At 53.8% G+C, this 23,009-nt stretch overlaps 1 protein-coding gene across 1 annotated transcript in view; it reads left to right on the plus strand.

The window, feature by feature from the left end:
- The window catches only part of FANCD2 (FA complementation group D2), a 255,379-nt gene that overhangs the window by 133,653 nt on the left and 98,717 nt on the right, over positions 1-23,009 (plus strand). Inside the window, exons 25-28 of the mRNA XM_063941424.1 lie at positions 9,434-9,549; positions 9,620-9,728; positions 22,085-22,186; positions 22,639-22,748. Of these exons, the coding sequence (XP_063797494.1) occupies positions 9,434-9,549; positions 9,620-9,728; positions 22,085-22,186; positions 22,639-22,748 (437 nt within the window). The remainder of the gene's footprint in view (positions 1-9,433; positions 9,550-9,619; positions 9,729-22,084; positions 22,187-22,638; positions 22,749-23,009) is intronic.

The raw sequence follows: 23,009 nt of genomic DNA on the forward strand, positions 1-23,009 counted from the left end.
TTACAGTATATACCTGTGTAGTTGGGGCAGAGTGCGGTTACAGTAGATGCCTGTGTAGTTGGGGCAGAGCGCGGTTCCAGTAGATGCCTGTGTAGTTGGGTCAGAGCGCGGTTCCAGTATATACCTGTGTAGTTGGGGCAGAGCGCGGTTACAGTATATACCTGTGTAGTTGGGGCAGAGTGCGGTTACAGTATATACCTGTGTAGTTGGGGCAGAGTGCGGTTACAGTAGATGCCTGTGTAGTTGGGGCAGAGCGCGGTTCCAGTAGATGCCTGTGTAGTTGGGTCAGAGCGCGGTTCCAGTATATACCTGTGTAGTTGGGGCAGAGTGCGGTTACAGTATATGCCTGTGTAGTTGGGGCAGAGTGCGGTTACAGTAGATGCCTGTGTAGTTGGGCAGAGTGCGGTTACAGTATATACCTGTGTAGTTGGGGCAGAGTGCGGTTACAGTATATACCTGTGTAGTTGGGGCAGAGTGCGGTTACAGTAGATGCCTGTGTAGTTGGGGCAGAGTGCGGTTACAGTAGATGCCTGTGTAGTTTGGGCAGAGTGCGGTTACAGTAGATGCCTGTGTAGTTGGGGCAGAGTGCAGTTACAGTATATACCTGTGTAGTTGGGGCAGAGTGCGGTTACAGCAGATGCCTGTGTGTGTGTGTGGGGGGGGGGGGGGGGGGGGCAGAGTGCGGTTACAGTATATACCTGTGTAGTTGGGGCAGAGTGCGGTTCCAGTAGATGCCTGTGTAGTTGGGGCAGAGCGCGGTTCCAGTAGATGCCTGTGTAGTTGGGGCAGAGTGCGGTTACAGTATATACCTGTGTAGTTGGGGCAGAGCGCGGTTACAGTATATGCCTGTGTAGTTGGGGCAGAGTGCGGTTACAGTAGATGCCTGTGTAGTTGGGGCAGAGTGCGGTTACAGTAGATGCCTGTGTAGTTGGGGCAGAGTGCGGTTACAGTATATGCCTGTGTAGTTGGGGCAGAGTGCGGTTACAGTATATGCCTGTGTAGTTGGGGCAGAGTGCGGTTACAGTATATACCTGTGTAGTTGGGGCAGAGTGCGGTTACAGTACGTGCCTGTGTAGTTGGGGCAGAGTGCGGTTACAGTATATGCCTGTGTAGTTGGGGCAGAGTGCGGTTACAGTATATACCTGTGTAGTTGGGGCAGAGTGCGGTTACAGTATATGCCTGTGTAGTTGGGGCAGAGTGCGGTTACAGTATATACCTGTGTAGTTGGGGCAGAGCGCGGTTACAGTATATACCTGTGTAGTTGGGGCAGAGTGCGGTTACAGTATATGCTTGTGTAGTTGGGGCAGAGTGCGGTTACAGTAGATGCCTGTGTAGTTTGGACAGAGTGCGGTTACAGTATATACCTGTGTAGTTGGGGCAGAGCTCGGTTCCAGTATATACCTGTGTAGTTGGGGCAGAGCGCGGTTCCAGTATATACCTGTGTAGTTGGGGCAGAGTGCGGTTACAGTAGATGCCTGTGTAGTTGGGGCAGAGTGCGGTTCCAGTATATACCTGTGTAGTTGGGGCAGAGTGCGGTTACAGTAGATGCCTGTGTAGTTGGGGCAGAGTGCGGTTACAGTAGATGCCTGTGTAGTTGGGGCAGAGTGCGGTTACAGTAGATGCCTGTGTAGTTGGGGCAGAGCGCGGTTCCAGTATATACCTGTGTAGTTGGGGCAGAGCGCGGTTCCAGTATATACCTGTGTAGTTGGGGCAGAGCGCGGTTCCAGTATATACCTGTGTAGTTGGGGCACAGCGCGGTTACAGTAGATGCCTGTGTAGTTGGGGCAGAGTGCGGTTACAGTAGATGCCTGTGTAGTTGGGGCAGAGTGCGGTTACAGTATATACCTGTGTAGTTGGGGCAGAGTGCGGTTACAGTACGTGCCTGTGTAGTTGGGGCAGAGTGCGGTTACAGTATATACCTGTGTAGTTGGGGCAGAGTGCGGTTACAGTATATGCCTGTGTAGTTGGGGCAGAGCGCGGTTACAGTATATGCCTGTGTAGTTGGGTCAGAGCGCGGTTACAGTATATACCTGTGTAGTTGGGGCAGAGTGCGGTTACAGTATATACCTGTGTAGTTGGGGCAGAGCGCGGTTACAGTATATGCCTGTGTAGTTGGGGCAGAGCGCGGTTACAGTATATACCTGTGTAGTTGGGGCAGAGCGCGGTTCCAGTATATACCTGTGTAGTTGGGGCAGAGTGCGGTTACAGTATATACCTGTGTAGTTGGGGCAGAGCGCGGTTACAGTATATACCTGTGTAGTTGGGGCAGAGTGCGGTTACAGTATATGCTTGTGTAGTTGGGGCAGAGTGCGGTTACAGTAGATGCCTGTGTAGTTGGGGCAGAGTGCGGTTACAGTAGATGCCTGTGTAGTTTGGGCAGAGTGCGGTTACAGTATATACCTGTGTAGTTGGGGGCAGAGCTCGGTTCCAGTATATACCTGTGTAGTTGGGGCAGAGTGCGGTTACAGTAGATGCCTGTGTAGTTGGGGCAGAGTGCGGTTCCAGTATATACCTGTGTAGTTGGGGCAGAGTGCGGTTACAGTAGATGCCTGTGTAGTTGGGGCAGAGTGCGGTTACAGTAGATGCCTGTGTAGTTGGGGCAGAGCGCGGTTCCAGTATATACCTGTGTAGTTGGGGCAGAGCGCGGTTACAGTATATACCTGTGTAGTTGGGGGCAGAGTGCGGTTACAGTAGATGCCTGTGTAGTTGGGGCAGAGTGCGGTTACTGTAGATGCCTGTGTAGTTGGGGCAGAGCGCGGTTACAGTATATACCTGTGTAGTTGGGGCAGAGCGCGGTTACAGTATATACCTGTGTAGTTGGGGGCAGAGCGCGGTTACAGTATATACCTGTGTAGTTGGGGCAGAGCGCAGTTCCAGTATATACCTGTGTAGTTGGGGCAGAGTGCGGGTTTGTGCACAGGCAATACTCGGCTGCTGGTTTTACTGTACTCCTTAGTGTGCGGTGCTCGTGGTTTGTCAGTAAATGCCTCTGGCTGGAGTAATATCAGCTGACAGTGTTGTAACATGCCCGAAGCCTATACCACACTCTGAGGGCTTAGGACACCAGCCAGAGCCACTGTCACTAGATCGGAAAATGGTATTTCCCTTTTTGTCACCGCACCCCAGCCTTCACTCAGATACTACAGGGTGGTCATGACGTCCCAGCTGCCACCATGAATATTGGAATAGCACTCTTGCGGTTGGCAGACACATCACACAGTTTTCTCTAACGTCCTAGTGGATGCTGGGGACTCCGAAAGGACCATGGGGAATAGCGGCTCCGCAGGAGACTGGGCACAAAGTAAAAGCTTTAGGACTAGCTGGTGTGCACTGGCTCCTCCCCCTATGACCCTCCTCCAAGCCTCAGTTAGATTTTGTGCCCGAACGAGAAGGGTGCAATCTAGGTGGCTCTCCTGAGCTGCTTAGAGTAAAAGTTTAAATAGGTTTTTTATTTTCAGTGAGACCTGCTGGCAACAGGCTCACTGCATCGAGGGGACTTAGGGGAGAGAAACGAACTCACCTGCGTGCAGAGTGGATTGGGTTTCTTAGGCTACTGGACATTAGCTCCAGAGGGACGATCACAGGCCCAGCATGGATGGGTCCCGGAGCCGCGCCGCCGGCCCCCTTACAGATGCTGAAGCAAGAAGAGGTCCATAAATCGGCGGCAGAAGACTTTCCTGTCTTCATAAGGTAGCGCACAGCACTGCAGCTGTGCGCCATTGCTCTCAGCACACTTCACACTCCGGTCACTGAGGGTGCAGGACGCTGGGGGGGGGGGGCGTCCTGGGAAGCAATGAATTTACCTTAGTTGGCGAAAAATACATCACATATAGCTCCTGGGCTATATGGATGTATTTAACCACTGCCAGTTTTCCAGTAAAAAGCGGGAGAAGAGCCCGCCGTGAAGGGGGTGGGGCCTATCTCCTCAGCACACAGCGCCATTTTTCCCACACAGTTCCGCTGGTAGGAAGGCTCCCAGAATCTCCCCTGCATCCTGCAACTACAGAAACAGGGTAAAAAAGAGAGGGGGGCACTTATTTGGCAAAATTACAGATATAAGCAGCTATAAGGGATAGACACTTATTGTAAGGTTGTCCCTATACATATATAGCGCTCTGGTGTGTGCTGGCAAACTCTCCCTCTGTCTCCCCAAAGGGCTAAGTGGGTCCTGTCCTCTATCAGAGCATTCCCTGTGTGTGTGCTGGGTGTCGGTACGTGTGTGTCGACATGTATGAGGAGGAAAATGATGTGGAGGCGGAGCAGAGTGTCTGTAACAGTGATGTCACCCCCTAGGGGGTCGACACCTGAGTGGATGTACTGTTGAAAATTACGTGACAGTGTCAGCTCTATATAAAAAAACAGTGGTTGACATGAGACAGCTGGCTACTCAGCTTGTGCCTGTCCAGACGTCTCATAGGCCGTCAGGCAGATACAGACGCCGACACGGATACTGACTCCTGTGTCGACGGTGAAGAGACAACCGTGATTTCCAGTAGGGCCACACGTTACATGATTGAGACAATGGAAAATGTTTTATACATTTCTGATAATACGAGTACCACCAAAAAAGGGGGTATTATGTTCGGTGAGGGAAAAACTACCTGTAGTTTTCCTGAATCTGAGAAATAAAATGTGTGATGATGCGTGGGTTTCCCCCCGATAACAATTAATAATTTCTTAAAAAGTATTGGCTGCATACCCTTTCCCGCCAGAGGTTAGGATGCATTGGGAAACACCCCCTAGGGGGGATAAGGCGCTCACACGCTTGTAAGAACAAGGGCTCTACCCTCTCATGAGATGGCCGCCCTTAAGGATCCTGCTGATAGAAAGCAGGAGGGTATCCAAAAAAAAAAAAAAAAAAAAAAAAAAAAGGTTTTTACACACATACTGGTGTTATACTGCGACCAGCTATCGCCTCAGCCTGGAGGTGCAGTGCTGGGTTGGCATGGTCGGATTCCCTGACTGGAAATATTGATATCCTAGATAAGGATAGTATATTATTGCCTATAGAGCATTTAAAAGATGCATTTCTATATATGCATGATGCACAGCGGAATAATTGCCGACTGGCATCAAGTATAAGTGCGTTGTCCAATTCTACCAGTAAAATGGTCAGGTGATGCGGATTCCAAACGTCATTTGGAAGTATTGCCTTTGAAAGGGGACATTTGGGGTCGGTCTTTTAGACCTAGTGGCCACGGCAACAGCTGGGAAATCCACGTTTGTACCCCAGGTCGCCTCTCAAAATAAGACGCCGTATTATCAGGCGCAGTCCTTTGTTGGCAAGCGGACAAAAGGTTCCTCTTTTCTGCTCGTGACAGAGGGAGAGGAAAAAGGCTGCAGAGATCAGCCAGTTCCCAGGAACAGAAACCCTTTCCAGCCTCTGCCAAGCCCTCAGTATGACGCTAGGGCTTTACAAGCTCAGGCACGGTGGGGGGCCCCATTCTCAATGAATTTCAGTGCGCAGTGGGCTCACTCGCAAGTAGACCCCTGGATCCTTCAGGTAATATCTCAGGGGTACATATTGGAATTCGAGACGTCTCCCCCTCGCCGTTTCCAAAAGTCGACTTTACCGACGTCTCCCTCTGACAGGGAGGCAGTTTTGGAAGCCATTCACAAGCTGTATTCCCAGCAGGTGATAATCAAGGTACCCCTCCTGCAACAGGGAACGGGGTATTATTCCACACTATTGTGGTACCGAAGCCAGACGGCTCGGTGAGACCGATTCTAAAATATTTGAACACTTACATACAGAGGTTCAAATTCAAGATTGAGTCACTCAGAGCAGTGATTGCGAACCTGGAAGAAGGGGACTACATGATGTCTCGGGACATCAAGGATGCTTACCTTCATGTCAAAATTTACCCTTCTCACCAAGGGTACCTCAGGTTTATGGTACAGAACTGTCACTATCAGTTCAGACGCTGCCGTAGGGATGGTCCACGGCACCCCGGGGTCTTTACCAAGGTAATGGCCGAAATGATGATGTTCCTTCGAAGGAAGGGAATTTTAGTTATCCCTTACTTGGACGATTCCCTGATAAGGGTAAGATCCAGGGAACAGTTGGAGGTTGGTGTAGCACTATCTCAGATAGTGTTGCGGCAGCACGATTGGATTCTCAATATTCCAAAATCGCAGCTGGTTCCGTCGACGTGTCTTCTGTTCCTAGGGATGATCCTGGACACAGTCCAGAAAAAGGTGTTTCTCCCGGAGGAGAAAGCCAGGGAGTTATCCGAGCTAGTCAGGAACCTCCTCAAACCGAGCCAAGTCTCAGTGCATCAATGCACAAGGGTTCTGGGTAAAATGGGGGCTTCCTACGAAGCAATCCATTTGGCAGATTCCACGCAAGAACTTTCCAGTGGGACCTGCTGGACAAATGGTCCGGGTCGCATCTTCAGATGCATCAGCGGATAACCCTGTCACCAAGGACAAGGGTGTCCCTCCTGTGGTGGTTGCAGAGTGCTCATCTTCTAGAGGGCCGCAGATTCGGCATTCAGGACTGGGTCCTGGTAACCACGGATGCCAGCCTGCGAGGCTGGGGAGCAGTCACACAGGGAAGGAATATCCAGGACTTATGGTCAAGCCTGGAGACATCACTTCACATAAATATCCTGAAGCTAAGGGACATTTACAATGCTCTAAGCTTAGCAAGACCTTTTGCTTCAAGGACAGCCGGTGTTGATCCAGTCGGACAACATCACGGCAGTCACCCACGTAAACAGACAGGGTGGCACAAGAAGCAGAAGGGCAATGACAGAAGCTGCAAGGATTCTTCGCTGGACGGAAAATCATGGGATAGCACTGTCAGCAGTATTCATTCCGGGAGTGGACAACTGGGAAGCAGACTTCCTCAGCACGACCTCCACCCGGGGAGAGTGGGGACTTCACCCAGAAGTCTTCCACAGGATTATAAACCGTTGGGAAAAACTCGACAGGTATTGCGCCAGGTCCAGGGACCCTCAGGCAATAGCTGTAGACGCTCTGGTAACACCGTGGGTGTACCAGTCAGGGTATGTGTTTCCTCCTCTGCCTCTCATACCCAAGGTACTGAGATTGATAAGATGGTGAGGAGTAAGCACTATATTCGTGGCTCCGGATTGGCCAAGAAGGACTTGGTAACCGGAACTTCAAGAGATGCTCACGGAGGATCCGTGGCCTCTACCTCTAAAAAGGGACCTGCTCCAGCAAGGACCCTGTCTGTTCCAAGACTTACCGCGGCTGCGTTTGACGGCATGGCGGTTGAACGCCGGATCCTGAAGGAAAAAGGGCATTCCGGATGAAGTCATCCCTATCCTGATCAAAGCCAGGAAGGATGTAACCTCAAAAACATTATCACCGCAATTGGCGAAAATATGTTGCGTGGTGCGAGGCCAGTAAGGCCCGACGGTGGAAATTCGACTGGGTCGATTCTTACATTTCCTGCAAACAGGAGTGTCTATGGGCCTGAAATTGGGATCCATTAAGGTTCAAATTTCGGCCCTGTCAATTTTCTTCCAAAAAGAACTAGCTTCAGTCCCTGAAGTTCAGACGTTTGTAAAAGGGGTACTGCATATACAGCCTCCTTTTGTGCCTCCAGTGGCACCTTGGGATCTCAATGTAGTTTTTTTTTGGATTCCAAAAGTCACATTGGTTTGAACCACTTAAATCTGTGGAGTTAAAATATCTCACATGGAAAGTGATCATGCTGTTGGCCCTGGCCTGGGCCAGGCACGTGTCAGAATTGGCGGCTTTATCCTGTAAAAGCCCTTATCTGATTTTCCATTCGGACAGGGCGGAATTGAGGACTCGTCCTCAATTTCTCCCTAAGGTGTTTTCAGCATCTCACTTAAACCAACCTATTGTGGTGCCTGCGGCTACTAGGGACTTGGAGGATTCCAAGTTGCTGGACGTAGTCAGGGCCCTGAAAATATATGTTTCCAGGACGGCTGGAGTCAGAAAATCTGACTCGCTGTTTATCCTGTATGCACCCAACAAGCTGGTTGCTCCTGCTTCTAAGCAGACGATTGCTCGTTGGATTTGCAGTACAATTCAGCTTGCACATTCTGTGGCAGGCCTGCCACAGCCAAAATCTGTAAAAGCCCATTCCACACGGAAAGTGGGCTCATCTTGGGCGGCTGCCCGAGGGGTCTCGGTTTTACAACTTTGCCGAGCAGCTACTTGGTCAGGGGCAAACACGTTTGCTAAATTCTACAAATTTGATACCCTGGCTGAGGAGGACCTGGAGTTCTCTCATTCGGTGCTGCAGAGTCATCCGCACTCTCCCGCCCGTTTGGGAGCTTTGGTATAATCCCCATGGTCCTTTCGGAGTCCCCAGCATCCACTAGGACGTTAGAGAAAATAAGAATTTACTTACCGATAATTCTATTTCTCATAGTCCGTAGTGGATGCTGGGCGCCCATCCCAAGTGCGGATTGTCTGCATTACTTGTACATAGTTATTGTTACAAAAATCGGGTTATTGTTGTTGTGAGCCATCTTTTCAGAGGCTCCTCTGTTATCATGCTGTTAACTGGGTTCAGATCACAAGTTGTACGGTGTGATTGGTGTGGCTGGTATGAGTCTTACCCGGGATTCAAAATCCTTCCTTATTGTGTACGCTCGTCCGGGCACAGTATCCTAACTGAGGCTTGGAGGAGGGTCATAGGGGGAGGAGCCAGTGCACACCAGCTAGTCCTAAAGCTTTTACTTTGTGCCCAGTCTCGTGCGGAGCCGCTATTCCCCATGGTCCTTTCGGAGTCCCCAGCATCCACTACGGACTCCGAGAAATAGAATTATCGGTAAGTAAATTCTTATTATTACACATATGTAGCATGGGCCTCTCCAGACACGTGAATTCATAGAGCACAGAGATAACACTGATACATTTTTAGGATTTATTGAGAAAATATCTCCAGGGTTAAGTTACAAAAAAAAACCAGGTAAAATTACAAGACTTGCAGTTATGAGATGCACAGATTGACTTCAAGTAAATTAAAAGGGAATAAAACGAATATTCTTAGTTAACACTAAGTAGCTTGCACAATGTGGACCCAGTTTTGAGACTAGCGAGTCATACCAAAAATATACATTTTGTGAGAACTACTATAATCACGTCATGGTCATGATCGGGGTAGTACTTGTAGCACTGTGAGCACACAATGCGTACATTCATGACATATGACTTTGAGGGATCACTGTAACCCATGGCAATGACCACACTTTCTTATACCTGATCTCTTGCTGGACGTGTAGATGAATTCTGCAGAATGCCATTGACCATAGATGGGGCATAGTGAACTTAAAACATATATGTATTGGATTGTGAGCTTTGTGGACAAGGTCATCGACCTTATGTACAGTACTGTGAAAAATCCTTTTGTAATGTAGTTTCTGGATTATTCAGCTTTTTGTCATACTCTAATGGAATATAATGACCTGTCCATTTGTCCCGTCAGGCTGCCCGTTGTATCTCACAGACCTGGATGTGATAGAGAAAGTGGAGTCTCTGTCCAAACAAGAGCGGGAGTTCCTCTGCTCTCTCCTCTTCCTCGCCCTGAACTGGTTCAGAGAGGTGAATGTGATTATTATGGCGCTATGACGCCCTGTGCTGTGTAGGGCGGAGCTGACCCCTTCTCTTACAGGTCATCAATGCGTTCTGTAAGCAGACCAGCGCTGACATGAAGGGGAAAGTCCTGACTCGGCTGCAGAACGTTACCTGGCTGCAGTCCGTTCTGGAGAAGAGTCTGGCAGGTACAGTTCTCCCTTCACTGCTGTCATGTATCCGGTGTCTGCAGTAACCGCTACTGAACACCGTGCCACCGTGCATTCCTGTGATTGGTGCGTTAGCGCGGTGTGTGACGCTCCTGTGATTGGTGCGTTAGCGCGGTGTGTGACGCTCCTGTGATTGGTGCGTTAGCGCGGTGTGTGACGCTCCTGTGATTGGTGCGTTAGCGCGGTGTGTGACGCTCCTGTGATTGGTGCGTTAGCGCGGTGTGTGACGCTCCTGTGATTGGTGTGTTAGCGCGGTGTGTGACGCTCCTGTGGTTGGTGCGTTAGCGCATTGTGTGACGCTCCTGTGGTTGGTGCTTTAGCGCATTGCGTGGCGCTCCTGTGATTGGTGTTAGCGTAGTGTGTGGCGCTCCAGTGATTGGTGCGTTAGCGCAGTGTGTGACGCTCCTGTGATTGGTGTGTTAGCGTAGTGTGTGACGCTCCTGTGGTTGGTGCGTTAGCGCATTGTGTGACGCTCCTGTGATTGGTGTTAGCGTAGTGTGTGGCGCTCCAGTGATTGGTGCGTTAGCGCAGTGTGTGACGCTCCTGTGGTTGGTGTGTTAGCGTAGTGTGTGACGCTCCTGTGGTTGGTGCGTTAGCGCAGTGTGTGGCGCTCCTGTGGTTGGTGTGTTAGCGTAGTGTGTGGCGCTCCTGTGATTGGTGTTAGCGTAGTGTGTGGCGCTCCTGTGATTGGTGTGTTAGCGCAGTGTGTTCCGCTCCTGTTGTTGGTGTGTTAGCGCAGTGTGTTCCGCTCCTGTGGTTGGTGTGTTAGCACAGTGTGTGGCGCTCCTGTGGTTGGTGCGTTAGCGCAGTGTGTGGCACTCCTGTGATTGGTGTGTTAGCGCAGTGTGTGACGCTCCTGTGATTGGTGCATTAGCGTAGTGTGTGGCGCTCCTGTGATTGGTGCCATTGTGCAGTGTGTTCCGCTCCTGTGATTGGTGTTAGCGTAGTGTGTGGCGCGCCTGTGGTTGGTGTGTTAGCGCAGTGTGTGACGCTCCTGTGGTTGGTGTGTTAGCGCAGTGTGTTCGGCTCCTGTGGTTGGTGTGTTAGCGCAGTGTGTGGCGCTCCTGTGATTGGTGTGTTAGCGCTGTGTGTGGCACTCCTGTGATTGGTGTGTTAGCGCAGTGTGTGGCGCTCCTGTGGTTGGTGTGTTAGCGCAGTGTTTGGCGCTTCTGTGATTGGTGCGTTAGCGCAGTGTGTGGCGCTCCTGTGATTGGTGCTTTAGCGCAGTGTGTGGCGCTCCTGTGGTTGGTGTATTAGCGCAGTGTTTGGCGCTCCTGTGATTGGTGAGTTAGCGCAGTGTGTTCTGCTCCTGAGGTTGGTGTGTTAGCACAGTGTGTGGCGCTCCTGTGGTTGGTGTGTTAGCGCAGTGTGTGGCGCTCCTGTGATTGGTGTGTTAGCGCAGTGTGTGGCGCTCCTGTGGTTGGTGTGTTAGCGCAGTGTGTGGCGCTCCTGTGGTTGGTGTGTTACGCAGTGTGTGGCGCTCCTGTGATTGGTGCGTTAGCGCAGTGTGTTCCGCTCCTGTGGTTGGTGTGTTAGCGCAGTGTGTGGCGCTCCTGTGGTTGGTGTGTTAGCGCAGTGTGTGGCGCTCCTGTGGTTGGTGTGTTAGCGCAGTGTGTGGCGCTCCTGTGATTGGTGCGTTAGCGCAGTGTGTTCCGCTCCTGTGATTGGTGAGTTAGCGCAGTGTGTTCCGTTCCTGTGGTTGGTGTGTTAGCGCAGTGTGTGGCGCTCCTGTGGTTGGTGTGTTAGCGCAGTGTGTGGCGCTCCTGTGGTTGGTGTGTTAGCGCAGTGTGTGGCGCTCCTGTGGTTGGTGTGTTAGCGCAGTGTGTTCCGCTCCTGTGGTTGGTGTGTTAGCGCAGTGTGTGGCGCTCCTGTGGTTGGTGTGTTAGCGCAGTGTGTGGCGCTCCTGTGGTTGGTGTGTTAGCGCAGTGTGTGGCGCTCCTGTGGTTGGTGTGTTAGCGCAGTGTGTTCCGCTCCTGTGGTTGGTGTGTTAGCGCAGTGTGTTCCGCTCCTGTGGTTGGTGTGTTAGCGCAGTGTGTTCGGCTCCTGTGGTTGGTGTTGTAGCGCAGTGTGTTCCGCTCCTGTGGTTGGTGTGTTAGCGCAGTGTGTGGCGCTCCTGTGGTTGGTGTGTTAGCGCAGTGTGTGGCGCTCCTGTGATTGGTGCTTTAGCGTAGTGTGTGGCGCTCCTGTGATTGGTGAGTTAGCGCAGTGTGTTCCGCTCCTGTGGTTGGTGTGTTAGCGCAGTGTGTTCGGCTCCTGTGGTTGGTGTGTTAGCGCAGTGTGTGGCGCTCCTGTGATTGGTGTGTTAGCGCAGTGTGTGGCGCTCCTGTGGTTGGTGTGTTAGCGCAGTGTGTTCGGCTCCTGTGGTTGGTGTGTTAGCGCAGTGTGTGGCGCTCCTGTGATTGGTGTGATAGCGCAGTGTGTGGCGCTCCTGTGATTGGTGTGTTAGCGCGGTATGTGGCGTTCCTGTGGTTGGTGTGTTAGCGCAGTGTGTGACGCTCCTGTGGTTGGTGTGTTAGCACAGTGTGTGGCGCTCCTGTGGTTGGTGTGTTAGCGCAGTGTGTGGCGCTCCTGTGATTGGTGTGTTAGCGCAGTGTGTGGCGCTCCTGTGGTTGGTGTGTTAGCGCAGTGTGTTCGGCTCCTGTGGTTGGTGTGTTAGCGCAGTGTGTGGCGCTCCTGTGGTTGGTGTGTTAGCGCAGTGTGTGGCGCTCCTGTGATTGGTGTGTTAGCACAGTGTGTGGCGCTCCTGTGATTGGTGTGTTAGCGCAGTGTGTGGCGCTCCTGTGGTTGGTGTGTTAGCGCAGTGTGTGGCGCTCCTGTGGTTGGTGTGTTAGCGCAGTGTGTGGCGCTCCTGTGGTTGGTGTGTTAGCGCAGTGTGTGGCGCTCCTGTGGTTGGTGTGTTAGCGCAGTGTGTGGCGCTCCTGTGGTTGGTGTGTTAGCGCAGTGTGTTCGGCTCCTGTGGTTGGTGTGTTAGCGCAGTGTGTTCGGCTACTGTGGTTGGTGTGTTAGCGCAGTGTGTTCGGCTCCTGTGATTGATGTGTTAGCGCAGTGTGTGACGCTCCTGTGGTTGGTGTGTTAGCGCAGTGTGTTCGGCTCCTGTGGTTGGTGTGTTAGCGCAGTGTGTGGCGCTCCTGTGGTTGGTGTGTTAGCGCAGTGTGTGGCGCTCCTGTGGTTGGTGTGTTAGCGCAGTGTGTGGCGCTCCTGTGGTTGGTGTGTTAGCGCAGTGTGTGGCGCTCCTGTGATTGGTGTGTTAGCACAGTGTGTGGCGCTCCTGTGATTGGTGTGTTAGCGCAGTGTGTGGCGCTTCTGTGGTTGGTGTGTTAGCGCAGTGTGTGGCGCTCCTGTGGTTGGTGTGTTAGCGCAGTGTGTGGCGCTCCTGTGATTGGTGTGTTCCGCTCCTGTGGTTGGTGTGTTAGCGCAGTGTGTGGCGCTCCTGTGATTGGTGTGTTAGCGCAGTGTGTGGCGCTCCTGTGGTTGGTGTGTTAGCGCAGTGTGTGGTGCTCCTGTGGTTGGTGTGTTAGCGCAGTGTGTGGCGCTCCTGTGGTTGGTGTGTTAGCACAGTGTGTGGCGCTCCTGTGATTGGTGTGTTCCGCTCCTGTTGTTGGTGTGGTAGCGCAGTGTGTTCCGCTCCTGTGGTTGGTGTGTTAGCACAGTGTGTGGCGCTCCTGTGGTTGGTGTGTTAGCACAGTGTGTGGCGCTCCTGTGGTTGGTGTGTTAGCGCAGTGTGTGGCGCTCCTGTGATTGGTGTGTTAGCGCAGTGTGTGGCGCTCCTGTGGTTGGTGTGTTAGCGCAGTGTGTTCCGCTCCTGTGATTGGTGTGTTAGCGCAGTGTGTGGCGCTCCTGTGATTGGTGTGTTAGCGCAGTGTGTGGCGCTCCTGTGATTGGTGTGTTAGCGCAGTGTGTGGCGCTCCTGTGATTGGTGTGTTAGCGCAGTGTGTTCCGCTCCTGTTGTTGGTGTGTTCCGCTCCTGTGGTTGGTGTGTTAGCACAGTGTGTGGCGCTCCTGTGGTTGGTGCGTTAGCGCAGTGTGTGGCACTCCTGTGATTGGTGTGTTAGCGCAGTGTGTGACGCTCCTGTGATTGGTGCATTAGCGTAGTGTGTGGCGCTCCTGTGATTGGTGCCATTGTGCAGTGTGTTCCGCTCCTGTGATTGGTGTTAGCGTAGTGTGTGGCGCGCCTGTGGTTGGTGTGTTAGCGCAGTGTGTGACGCTCCTGTGGTTGGTGTGTTAGCGCAGTGTGTTCGGCTCCTGTGGTTGGTGTGTTAGCGCAGTGTGTGGCGCTCCTGTGATTGGTGTGTTAGCGCAGTGTGTGGCACTCCTGTGATTGGTGTGTTAGCGCAGTGTGTGGCGCTCCTGTGGTTGGTGTGTTAGCGCAGTGTTTGGCGCTTCTGTGATTGGTGCGTTAGCGCAGTGTGTGGCGCTCCTGTGATTGGTGCTTTAGCGCAGTGTGTGGCGCTCCTGTGGTTGGTGTATTAGCGCAGTGTTTGGCGCTCCTGTGATTGGTGAGTTAGCGCAGTGTGTTCTGCTCCTGAGGTTGGTGTGTTAGCACAGTGTGTGGCGCTCCTGTGGTTGGTGTGTTAGCGCAGTGTGTGGCGCTCCTGTGATTGGTGTGTTAGCGCAGTGTGTGGCGCTCCTGTGGTTGGTGTGTTAGCGCAGTGTGTGGCGCTCCTGTGGTTGGTGTGTTAGCGCAGTGTGTGGCGCTCCTGTGATTGGTGCGTTAGCGCAGTGTGTTCCGCTCCTGTGGTTGGTGTGTTAGCGCAGTGTGTGGCGCTCCTGTGGTTGGTGTGTTAGCGCAGTGTGTGGCGCTCCTGTGATTGGTGCGTTAGCGCAGTGTGTTCCGCTCCTGTGATTGGTGAGTTAGCGCAGTGTGTTCCGCTCCTGTGGTTGGTGTGTTAGCGCAGTGTGTGGCGCTCCTGTGGTTGGTGTGTTAGCGCAGTGTGTGGCGCTCCTGTGGTTGGTGTGTTAGCGCAGTGTGTGGCGCTCCTGTGGTTGGTGTGTTAGCGCAGTGTGTTCCGCTCCTGTGGTTGGTGTGTTAGCGCAGTGTGTGGCGCTCCTGTGGTTGGTGTGTTAGCGCAGTGTGTTCGGCTCCTGTGGTTGGTGTTGTAGCGCAGTGTGTTCCGCTCCTGTGGTTGGTGTGTTAGCGCAGTGTGTGGCGCTCCTGTGATTGGTGCTTTAGCGTAGTGTGTGGCGCTCCTGTGATTGGTGAGTTAGCGCAGTGTGTTCCGCTCCTGTGATTGGTGCGTTAGCGTAGTGTGTGGCGCGCCTGTGGTTGGTGTGTTAGCGCAGTGTGTGACGCTCCTGTGGTTGGTGTGTTAGCGCAGTGTGTTCGGCTCCTGTGGTTGGTGTGTTAGCGCAGTGTGTGGCGCTCCTGTGATTGGTGTGTTAGCGCAGTGTGTGGCGCTCCTGTGGTTGGTGTGTTAGCGCAGTGTGTTCGGCTCCTGTGGTTGGTGTGTTAGCGCAGTGTGTGGCGCTCCTGTGATGGGTGTGATAGCGCAGTGTGTGGCGCTCCTGTGATTGGTGTGTTAGCGCGGTATGTGGCGTTCCTGTGGTTGGTGTGTTAGCGCAGTGTGTGACGCTCCTGTGGTTGGTGTGTTAGCACAGTGTGTGGCGCTCCTGTGGTTGGTGTGTTAGCGCAGTGTGTGGCGCTCCTGTGATTGGTGTGTTAGCGCAGTGTGTGGCGCTCCTGTGGTTGGTGTGTTAGCGCAGTGTGTTCGGCTCCTGTGGTTGGTGTGTTAGCGCAGTGTGTGGCGCTCCTGTGGTTGGTGTGTTAGCGCAGTGTGTGGCGCTCCTGTGATTGGTGTGTTAGCGCAGTGTGTGGCGCTCCTGTGATTGGTGTGTTAGCGCAGTGTGTGGCGCTCCTGTGGTTGGTGTGTTAGCGCAGTGTGTGGCGCTCCTGTGGTTGGTGTGTTAGCGCAGTGTGTTCGGCTCCTGTGGTTGGTTTGTTAGCGCAGTGTGTTCGGCTACTGTGGTTGGTGTGTTAGCGCAGTGTGTTCGGCTCCTGTGGTTGGTGTGTTAGCGCAGTGTGTTCGGCTCCTGTGATTGATGTGTTAGCGCAGTGTGTGACGCTCCTGTGGTTGGTGTGTTAGCGCAGTGTGTTCGGCTCCTGTGGTTGGTGTGTTAGCGCAGTGTGTGGCGCTCCTGTGGTTGGTGTGTTAGCGCAGTGTGTGGCGCTCCTGTGGTTGGTGTGTTAGCGCAGTGTGTGGCGCTTCTGTGGTTGGTGTGTTAGCGCAGTGTGTGGCGCTCCTGTGGTTGGTGTGTTAGCGCAGTGTGTGGCGCTCCTGTGATTGGTGTGTTCCGCTCCTGTGGTTGGTGTGTTAGCGCAGTGTGTGGCGCTCCTGTGATTGGTGTGTTAGCGCAGTGTGTGGCGCTCCTGTGGTTGGTGTGTTAGCGCAGTGTGTGGCGCTCCTGTGGTTGGTGTGTTAGCGCAGTGTGTGGCGCTCCTGTGGTTGGTGTGTTAGCGCAGTGTGTGGCGCTCCTGTGGTTGGTGTGTTAGCACAGTGTGTGGCGCTCCTGTGATTGGTGTGTTCCGCTCCTGTGGTTGGTGTGTTAGCGCAGTGTGTGGCGCTCCTATGGTTGGTGTGTTAGCACAGTGTGTGGCGCTCCTGTGGTTGGTGTGTTAGCGCAGTGTGTGACGCTCCTGTGGTTGGTGTGTTAGCGCAGTGTGTTCGGCTCCTGTGGTTGGTGTGTTAGCGCAGTGTGTGGCGCTCCTGTGGTTGGTGTGTTAGCGCAGTGTGTTCGGCTCCTGTGGTTGGTGTGTTAGCGCAGTGTGTGGCGCTCCTGTGATTGGTGTGATAGCGCAGTGTGTGGCGCTCCTGTGATTGGTGTGTTAGCGCGGTATGTGGCGTTCCTGTGGTTGGTGTGTTAGCGCAGTGTGTGACGCTCCTGTGGTTGGTGTGTTAGCACAGTGTGTGGCGCTCCTGTGGTTGGTGTGTTAGCGCAGTGTGTGGCGCTCCTGTGATTGGTGTGTTAGCGCAGTGTGTGGCGCTCCTGTGGTTGGTGTGTTAGCGCAGTGTGTGGCGCTCCTGTGGTTGGTGTGTTAGCGCAGTGTGTGGCGCTCCTGTGGTTGGTGTGTTAGCGCAGTGTGTGGCGCTCCTGTGGTTGGTGTGTTAGCGCAGTGTGTGGCGCTCCTGTGGTTGGTGTGTTAGCGCAGTGTGTGGCGCTCCTGTGGTTGGTGTGTTAGCGCAGTGTGTTCGGCTCCTGTGGTTGGTGTGTTAGCGCAGTGTGTTCGGCTACTGTGGTTGGTGTGTTAGCGCAGTGTGTTCGGCTCCTGTGGTTGGTGTGTTAGCGCAGTGTGTTCGGCTCCTGTGATTGATGTGTTAGCGCAGTGTGTGACGCTCCTGTGGTTGGTGTGTTAGCGCAGTGTGTTCGGCTCCTGTGGTTGGTGTGTTAGCGCAGTGTGTGGCGCTCCTGTGGTTGGTGTGTTAGCGCAGTGTGTGGCGCTCCTGTGATTGGTGTGTTAGCACAGTGTGTGGCGCTCCTGTGATTGGTGTGTTAGCGCAGTGTGTGGCGCTTCTGTGGTTGGTGTGTTAGCGCAGTGTGTGGCGCTCCTGTGATTGGTGTGTTCCGCTCCTGTGGTTGGTGTGTTAGCGCAGTGTGTGGCGCTCCTGTGATTGGTGTGTTAGCGCAGTGTGTGGCGCTCCTGTGGTTGGTGTGTTAGCGCAGTGTGTGGCGCTCCTGTGGTTGGTGTGTTAGCGCAGTGTGTGGCGCTCCTGTGGTTGGTGTGTTAGCGCAGTGTATGGCGCTCCTGTGGTTGGTGTGTTAGCACAGTGTGTGGCGCTCCTGTGATTGGTGTGTTCCGCTCCTGTGGTTGGTGTGTTAGCGCAGTGTGTGGCGCTCCTGTGATTGGTGTGTTAGCGCAGTGTGTGGCGCTCCTGTGGTTGGTGTGTTAGCGCAGTGTGTGGCGCTCCTGTGGTTGGTGTGTTAGCGCAGTGTTTGACGCTCCTGTGGTTGGTGTGTTAGCGCAGTGTGTTCGGCTCCTGTGGTTGGTGTGTTAGCGCAGTGTGTGGCGCTCCTGTGATTGGTGTGTTAGCGCAGTGTGTGGCGCTCCTGTGGTTGGTGTGTTAGCGCAGTGTGTTCGGCTCCTGTGGTTGGTGTGTTAGCGCAGTGTGTGGCGCTCCTGTGATTGGTGTGATAGCGCAGTGTGTGGCGCTCCTGTGATTGGTGTGTTAGCGCGGTATGTGGCGTTCCTGTGGTTGGTGTGTTAGCGCAGTGTGTGACGCTCCTGTGGTTGGTGTGTTAGCACAGTGTGTGGCGCTCCTGTGGTTGGTGTGTTAGCGCAGTGTGTGGCGCTCCTGTGATTGGTGTGTTAGCGCAGTGTGTGGCGCTCCTGTGGTTGGTGTGTTAGCGCAGTGTGTTCGGCTCCTGTGGTTGGTGTGTTAGCGCAGTGTATGGCGCTCCTGTGGTTGGTGTGTTAGCGCAGTGTGTGGCGCTCCTGTGATTGGTGTGTTAGCACAGTGTGTGGCGCTCCTGTGATTGGTGTGTTAGCGCAGTGTGTGGCGCTCCTGTGGTTGGTGTGTTAGCGCAGTGTGTGGCGCTCCTGTGGTTGGTGTGTTAGCGCAGTGTGTGGCGCTCCTGTGGTTGGTGTGTTAGCGCAGTGTGTGGCGCTCCTGTGGTTGGTGTGTTAGCGCAGTGTGTTCGGCTCCTGTGGTTGGTGTGTTAGCGCAGTGTGTTCGGCTACTGTGGTTGGTGTGTTAGCGCAGTGTGTTCGGCTCCTGTGGTTGGTGTGTTAGCGCAGTGTGTTCGGCTCCTGTGATTGATGTGTTAGCGCAGTGTGTGACGCTCCTGTGGTTGGTGTGTTAGCGCAGTGTGTTCGGCTCCTGTGGTTGGTGTGTTAGCGCAGTGTGTGGCGCTCCTGTGGTTGGTGTGTTAGCGCAGTGTGTGGCGCTCCTGTGATTGGTGTGTTAGCACAGTGTGTGGCGCTCCTGTGATTGGTGTGTTAGATCAGTGTGTGGCGCTTCTGTGGTTGATGTGTTAGCGCAGTGTGTGGCGCTCCAGTGGTTGGTGTGTTAGCGCAGTGTGTGGCGCTCCTGTGATTGGTGTGTTCCGCTCCTGTGGTTGGTGTGTTAGCGCAGTGTGTGGCTCTCCTGTGGTTGGTGTGTTAGCACAGTGTGTGGCGCTCCTGTGATTGGTGTGTTCCGCTCCTGTGGTTGGTGTGTTAGCGCAGTGTGTGGCTCTCCTGTGGTTGGTGTGTTAGCACAGTGTGTGGCGCTCCTGTGATTGGTGTGTTCCGCTCCTGTGGTTGGTGTGTTAGCGCAGTGTGTGGCGCTCCTATGGTTGGTGTGTTAGCACAGTGTGTGGCGCTCCTGTGGTTGGTGTGTTAGCACAGTGTGTGGCGCTCCTGTGGTTGGTGTGTTAGCGCAGTGTGTGGCGCTCCTGTGGTTGGTGTGTTAGCGCAGTGTGTGGCGCTCCTGTGATTGGTGTGTTAGCACAGTGTGTTCCGCTCCTGTTGTTGGTGTGGTAGCGCAGTGTGTGGCGCTCCTGTGGTTGGTGTGTTAGCGCAGTGTGTGGCGCTCCTGTGGTTGGTGTGTTAGCGCAGTGTGTGGCGCTCCTGTGATTGGTGTGTTAGCGCAGTGTGTGGCGCTCCTGTGGTTGGTGTCTCAGCGCAGTGTGTGGCGCTCCTGTGGTTGGTGCGTTAGCGCAGTGTGTGGCGCTCCTGTGGTTGGTGTGTTAGCGCAGTGTGTGGCGCTCCTGTGGTTGGTGTGTTAGCGCAGTGTGTGGCGCTCCTGTGATTGGTGTGTTAGCGCAGTGTGTGGCGCTCCTGTGGTTGGTGTCTCAGCGCAGTGTGTGGCGCTCCTGTGGTTGGTGTGTTAGCGCAGTGTGTGGCGCTCCTGTGGTTGGTGTGTTAGCGCAGTGTGTGGCGCTCCTGTGATTGGTGTGTTAGCGCAGTGTGTGGCGCTCCTGTGGTTGGTGTGTTAGCGCAGTGTGTGGCGCTCCTGTGGTTGGTGTGTTAGCGCAGTGTGTGGCGCTCCTGTGGTTGGTGTGTTAGCGCAGTGTGTTCCGCTCCTGTGATTGGTGTGTTAGCGCAGTGTGTGGCGCTCCTGTGATTGGTGTGTTAGCGCAGTGTGTGGCGCTCCTGTGATTGGTGTGTTAGCGCAGTGTGTGGCGCTCCTGTGGTTGGTGTGTTAGCGCAGTGTGTGGCGCTCCTGTGATTGGTGTGTTAGCGCAGTGTGTTCCGCTCCTGTGGTTGGTGTGTTAGCGCAGTGTGTGACGCTCGTGTGGTTGGTGTGTTAGCGCAGTGTGTGGCGCTCCTGTGATTGGTGTGTTAGCGCAGTGTGTGGCGCTCCTGTGGTTGGTGTGTTAGCGCAGTGTGTGGCGCTCCTGTGATTGGTGTGTTAGCGCAGTGTGTGGCGCTCCTGTGATTGGTGTTTTAGCGCAGTGTGTGGCGCTCCTGTGGTTGGTGTGTTAGCGCAGTGTGTGGCGCTCCTGTGGTTGGTGTGTTAGCGCAGTGTGTGGCTCTCCTGTGATTGGTGTGTTAGCGCAGTGTGTTCCGCTCCTGTGGTTGGTGTGTTAGCGCAGTGTGTGGCGCTCCTGTGGTTGGTGTGTTAGCGCAGTGTGTGGCGCTCCTGTGGTTGGTGTGTTAGCGCAGTGTGTGGCGCTCCTGTGGTTGGTGTGTTAGCGCAGTGTGTGGCGCTCCTGTGGTTGGTGTGTTAGCGCAGTGTGTGGCGCTCCTGTGATTGGTGCGTTAGCGCAGTGTGTTCCGCTCCTGTGGTTGGTGCGTTAGCGCAGTGTGTGGCGCTCCTGTGGTTGGTGCGTTAGCGCAGTGTGTTCCGCTCCTGTGATTGGTGTGTTAGCGCAGTGTGTGGCGCTCCTGTGATTGGTGTGTTAGCGCAGTGTGTTCCGCTCCTGTGGTTGGTGTGTTAGCGCAGTGTGTTCCGCTCCTGTGGTTGGTGTGTTAGCGCAGTGTGTGGCGCTCCTGTGATTGGTGCGTTAGCGCAGTGTGTTCCGCTCCTGTGGTTGGTGCGTTAGCGCAGTGTGTGGCGCTCCTGTGGTTGGTGCGTTAGCGCAGTGTGTTCCGCTCCTGTGATTGGTGTGTTAGCGCAGTGTGTGGCGCTCCTGTGATTGGTGCGTTAGCGCAGTGTGTGGCGCTCCTGTGGTTGGTGTGTTAGCGCAGTGTGTGGCGCGCCTGTGGTTGGTGTGTTAGCGCAGTGTGTGGCGCTCCTGTGATTGGTGAGTTAGCGCAGTGTGTTCCGCTCCTGTGGTTGGTGTGTTAGCGCAGTGTGTTCCGCTCCTGTGGTTGGTGTGTTAGCGCAGTGTGTAGCGCGCCTGTGGTTGGTGTGTTAGCGCAGTGTGTGACGCTCCTGTGGTTGGTGTGTTAGCGCAGTGTGTTCCGCTCCTGTGGTTGATGTGTTAGCGCAGTGTGTGGCGCTCCTGTGATTGGTGTGTTAGCGCAGTGTGTTCTGCTCCTGTGGTTGGTGTGTTAGCGCAGTGTGTGGCGCTCCTGTGGTTGGTGTGTTAGCGCAGTGTGTGGCGCTCCTGTGGTTGGTGTGTTAGCGCAGTGTGTAGCGCGCCTGTGGTTGGTGTGTTAGCGCAGTGTGTGACGCTCCTGTGGTTGGTGTGTTAGCGCAGTGTGTTCCGCTCCTGTGGTTGATGTGTTAGCGCAGTGTGTGGCGCTCCTGTGATTGGTGTGTTAGCGCAGTGTGTTCCGCTCCTGTGGTTGGTGTGTTAGCGCAGTGTGTGGCGCTCCTGTGATTGGTGTGTTAGCGCAGTGTGTTCCGCTCCTGTGGTTGGTGTGTTAGCGCAGTGTGTTCCGCTCCTGTGGTTGATGTGTTAGCGCAGTGTGTGGCGCTCCTGTGATTGGTGTGTTAGCGCAGTGTGTTCCGCTCCTGTGGTTGGTGTGTTAGCGCAGTGTGTGGCGCTCCTGTGATTGGTGTGTTAGCGCAGTGTGTTCCGCTCCTGTGGTTGGTGTGTTAGCGCAGTGTGTTCCGCTCCTGTGGTTGGTGTGTTAGCGCAGTGTGTGGCGCTCCTGTGATTGGTGTGTTAGCGCAGTGTGTGACGCTCCTGTGGTTGGTGTGTTAGCGCAGTGTGTGGCGCTTCTGTGATTGGTGTGTTAGCGCAGTGTATGTCACACATTACTAGGGTGTTCTGTGTAGGGTAAGCTTTTTTAATTTCTCCTTGTGCCTGAAGAAAGATGAATAATGAAACGCTGAGCGAGCACTGCAGTGACCAGCAGTCATGTTTTCGGAGTGGAAGTCCTTTTAGTGCCGCCTGTACCTGTATATTATATGTAACATACCCTGGAGGGCACCAGGGCACGGTTATATATTTTCGCTTACACGAGTAACGGATTTTCTATATACTGATATATGATCTATTTCTTCATCTGACTGGTTTCCTGTATTCAGCCTCTCCAGGTTATATTCCCCCATCTGCTAACTTTGACTGTGAGCCGCTGGAAGGTGCACCAAGTGCTGCACCTGCTGTCACTGCAAGAAAGAGCAAGAAAGGTAAGGGAAGAACCACAGCGGCACTCATCCTCTGGGGTTAGCCTGTTCCTTTTCTGTCCATGTACAGTGCTCCCACAGGGGAACAGTGTGCTTGTGGAGTTAGGGATCGCATCTTAGCAAATATGGCTGCGGCCCTGACCTTTCTGCAGACACCTTGATGTCTATAAACTCTAAAAAGGGGCCATGGGTTGGGAGTGGAGTAGTATTATTTACTATAGCCTCATTTAGGGTCATGCCCTTGTGACCTTTAGTCTGTCCTTTCCTTACACTCCCTGATGATCACATTGGAGAAGGCAGGAGTGTGGGTGTATTTCAGGCTATATACCTTTATATACAGTACAATGGCGTGTCTTATGAATGACGAGTATAGAGATGGATCTATTGTGGAAGAAACCTGACGCATTTGTTGCTGGTGAATGTTCCATGTGTGTTGTCTAATTGTTATACCTCAGGCAAGAAGAGAACGTTGGCAGATAGTAAAAACGCCTCTGCGGAAAGTTTGCAGATTGAGGAGCAGCTGGACTCCGTCCCACAGGAGACACAGAAGAGCCAGCCAGAGAAGGTGCGTCCACCACATGAAGCCATGAGGCAACATGTGGATAAGTTATGTGTGTTGCTGTTCCCTTTGTTGTAACCGCCATATGGTAGAGCGGCATCCACACAGCCTCCAGGGCTGCAAGGTTCCAGTGGGCTAATCTCTCTAATGCCCCCATAGTGTCCTTGTCCAAGACCACCACTATTCCTCCACCAAAGTCTGTGGCTCAGTAACAAAGGGAGGTATCTGTAGGCCTGTATATCTTGCACCCAGGAACACTCTTAGACC

Source organism: Pseudophryne corroboree, chromosome 9 (genome assembly GCF_028390025.1).
Source record: "Pseudophryne corroboree isolate aPseCor3 chromosome 9, aPseCor3.hap2, whole genome shotgun sequence".
Classification (NCBI taxonomy): domain Eukaryota; kingdom Metazoa; phylum Chordata; class Amphibia; order Anura; family Myobatrachidae; genus Pseudophryne; species Pseudophryne corroboree.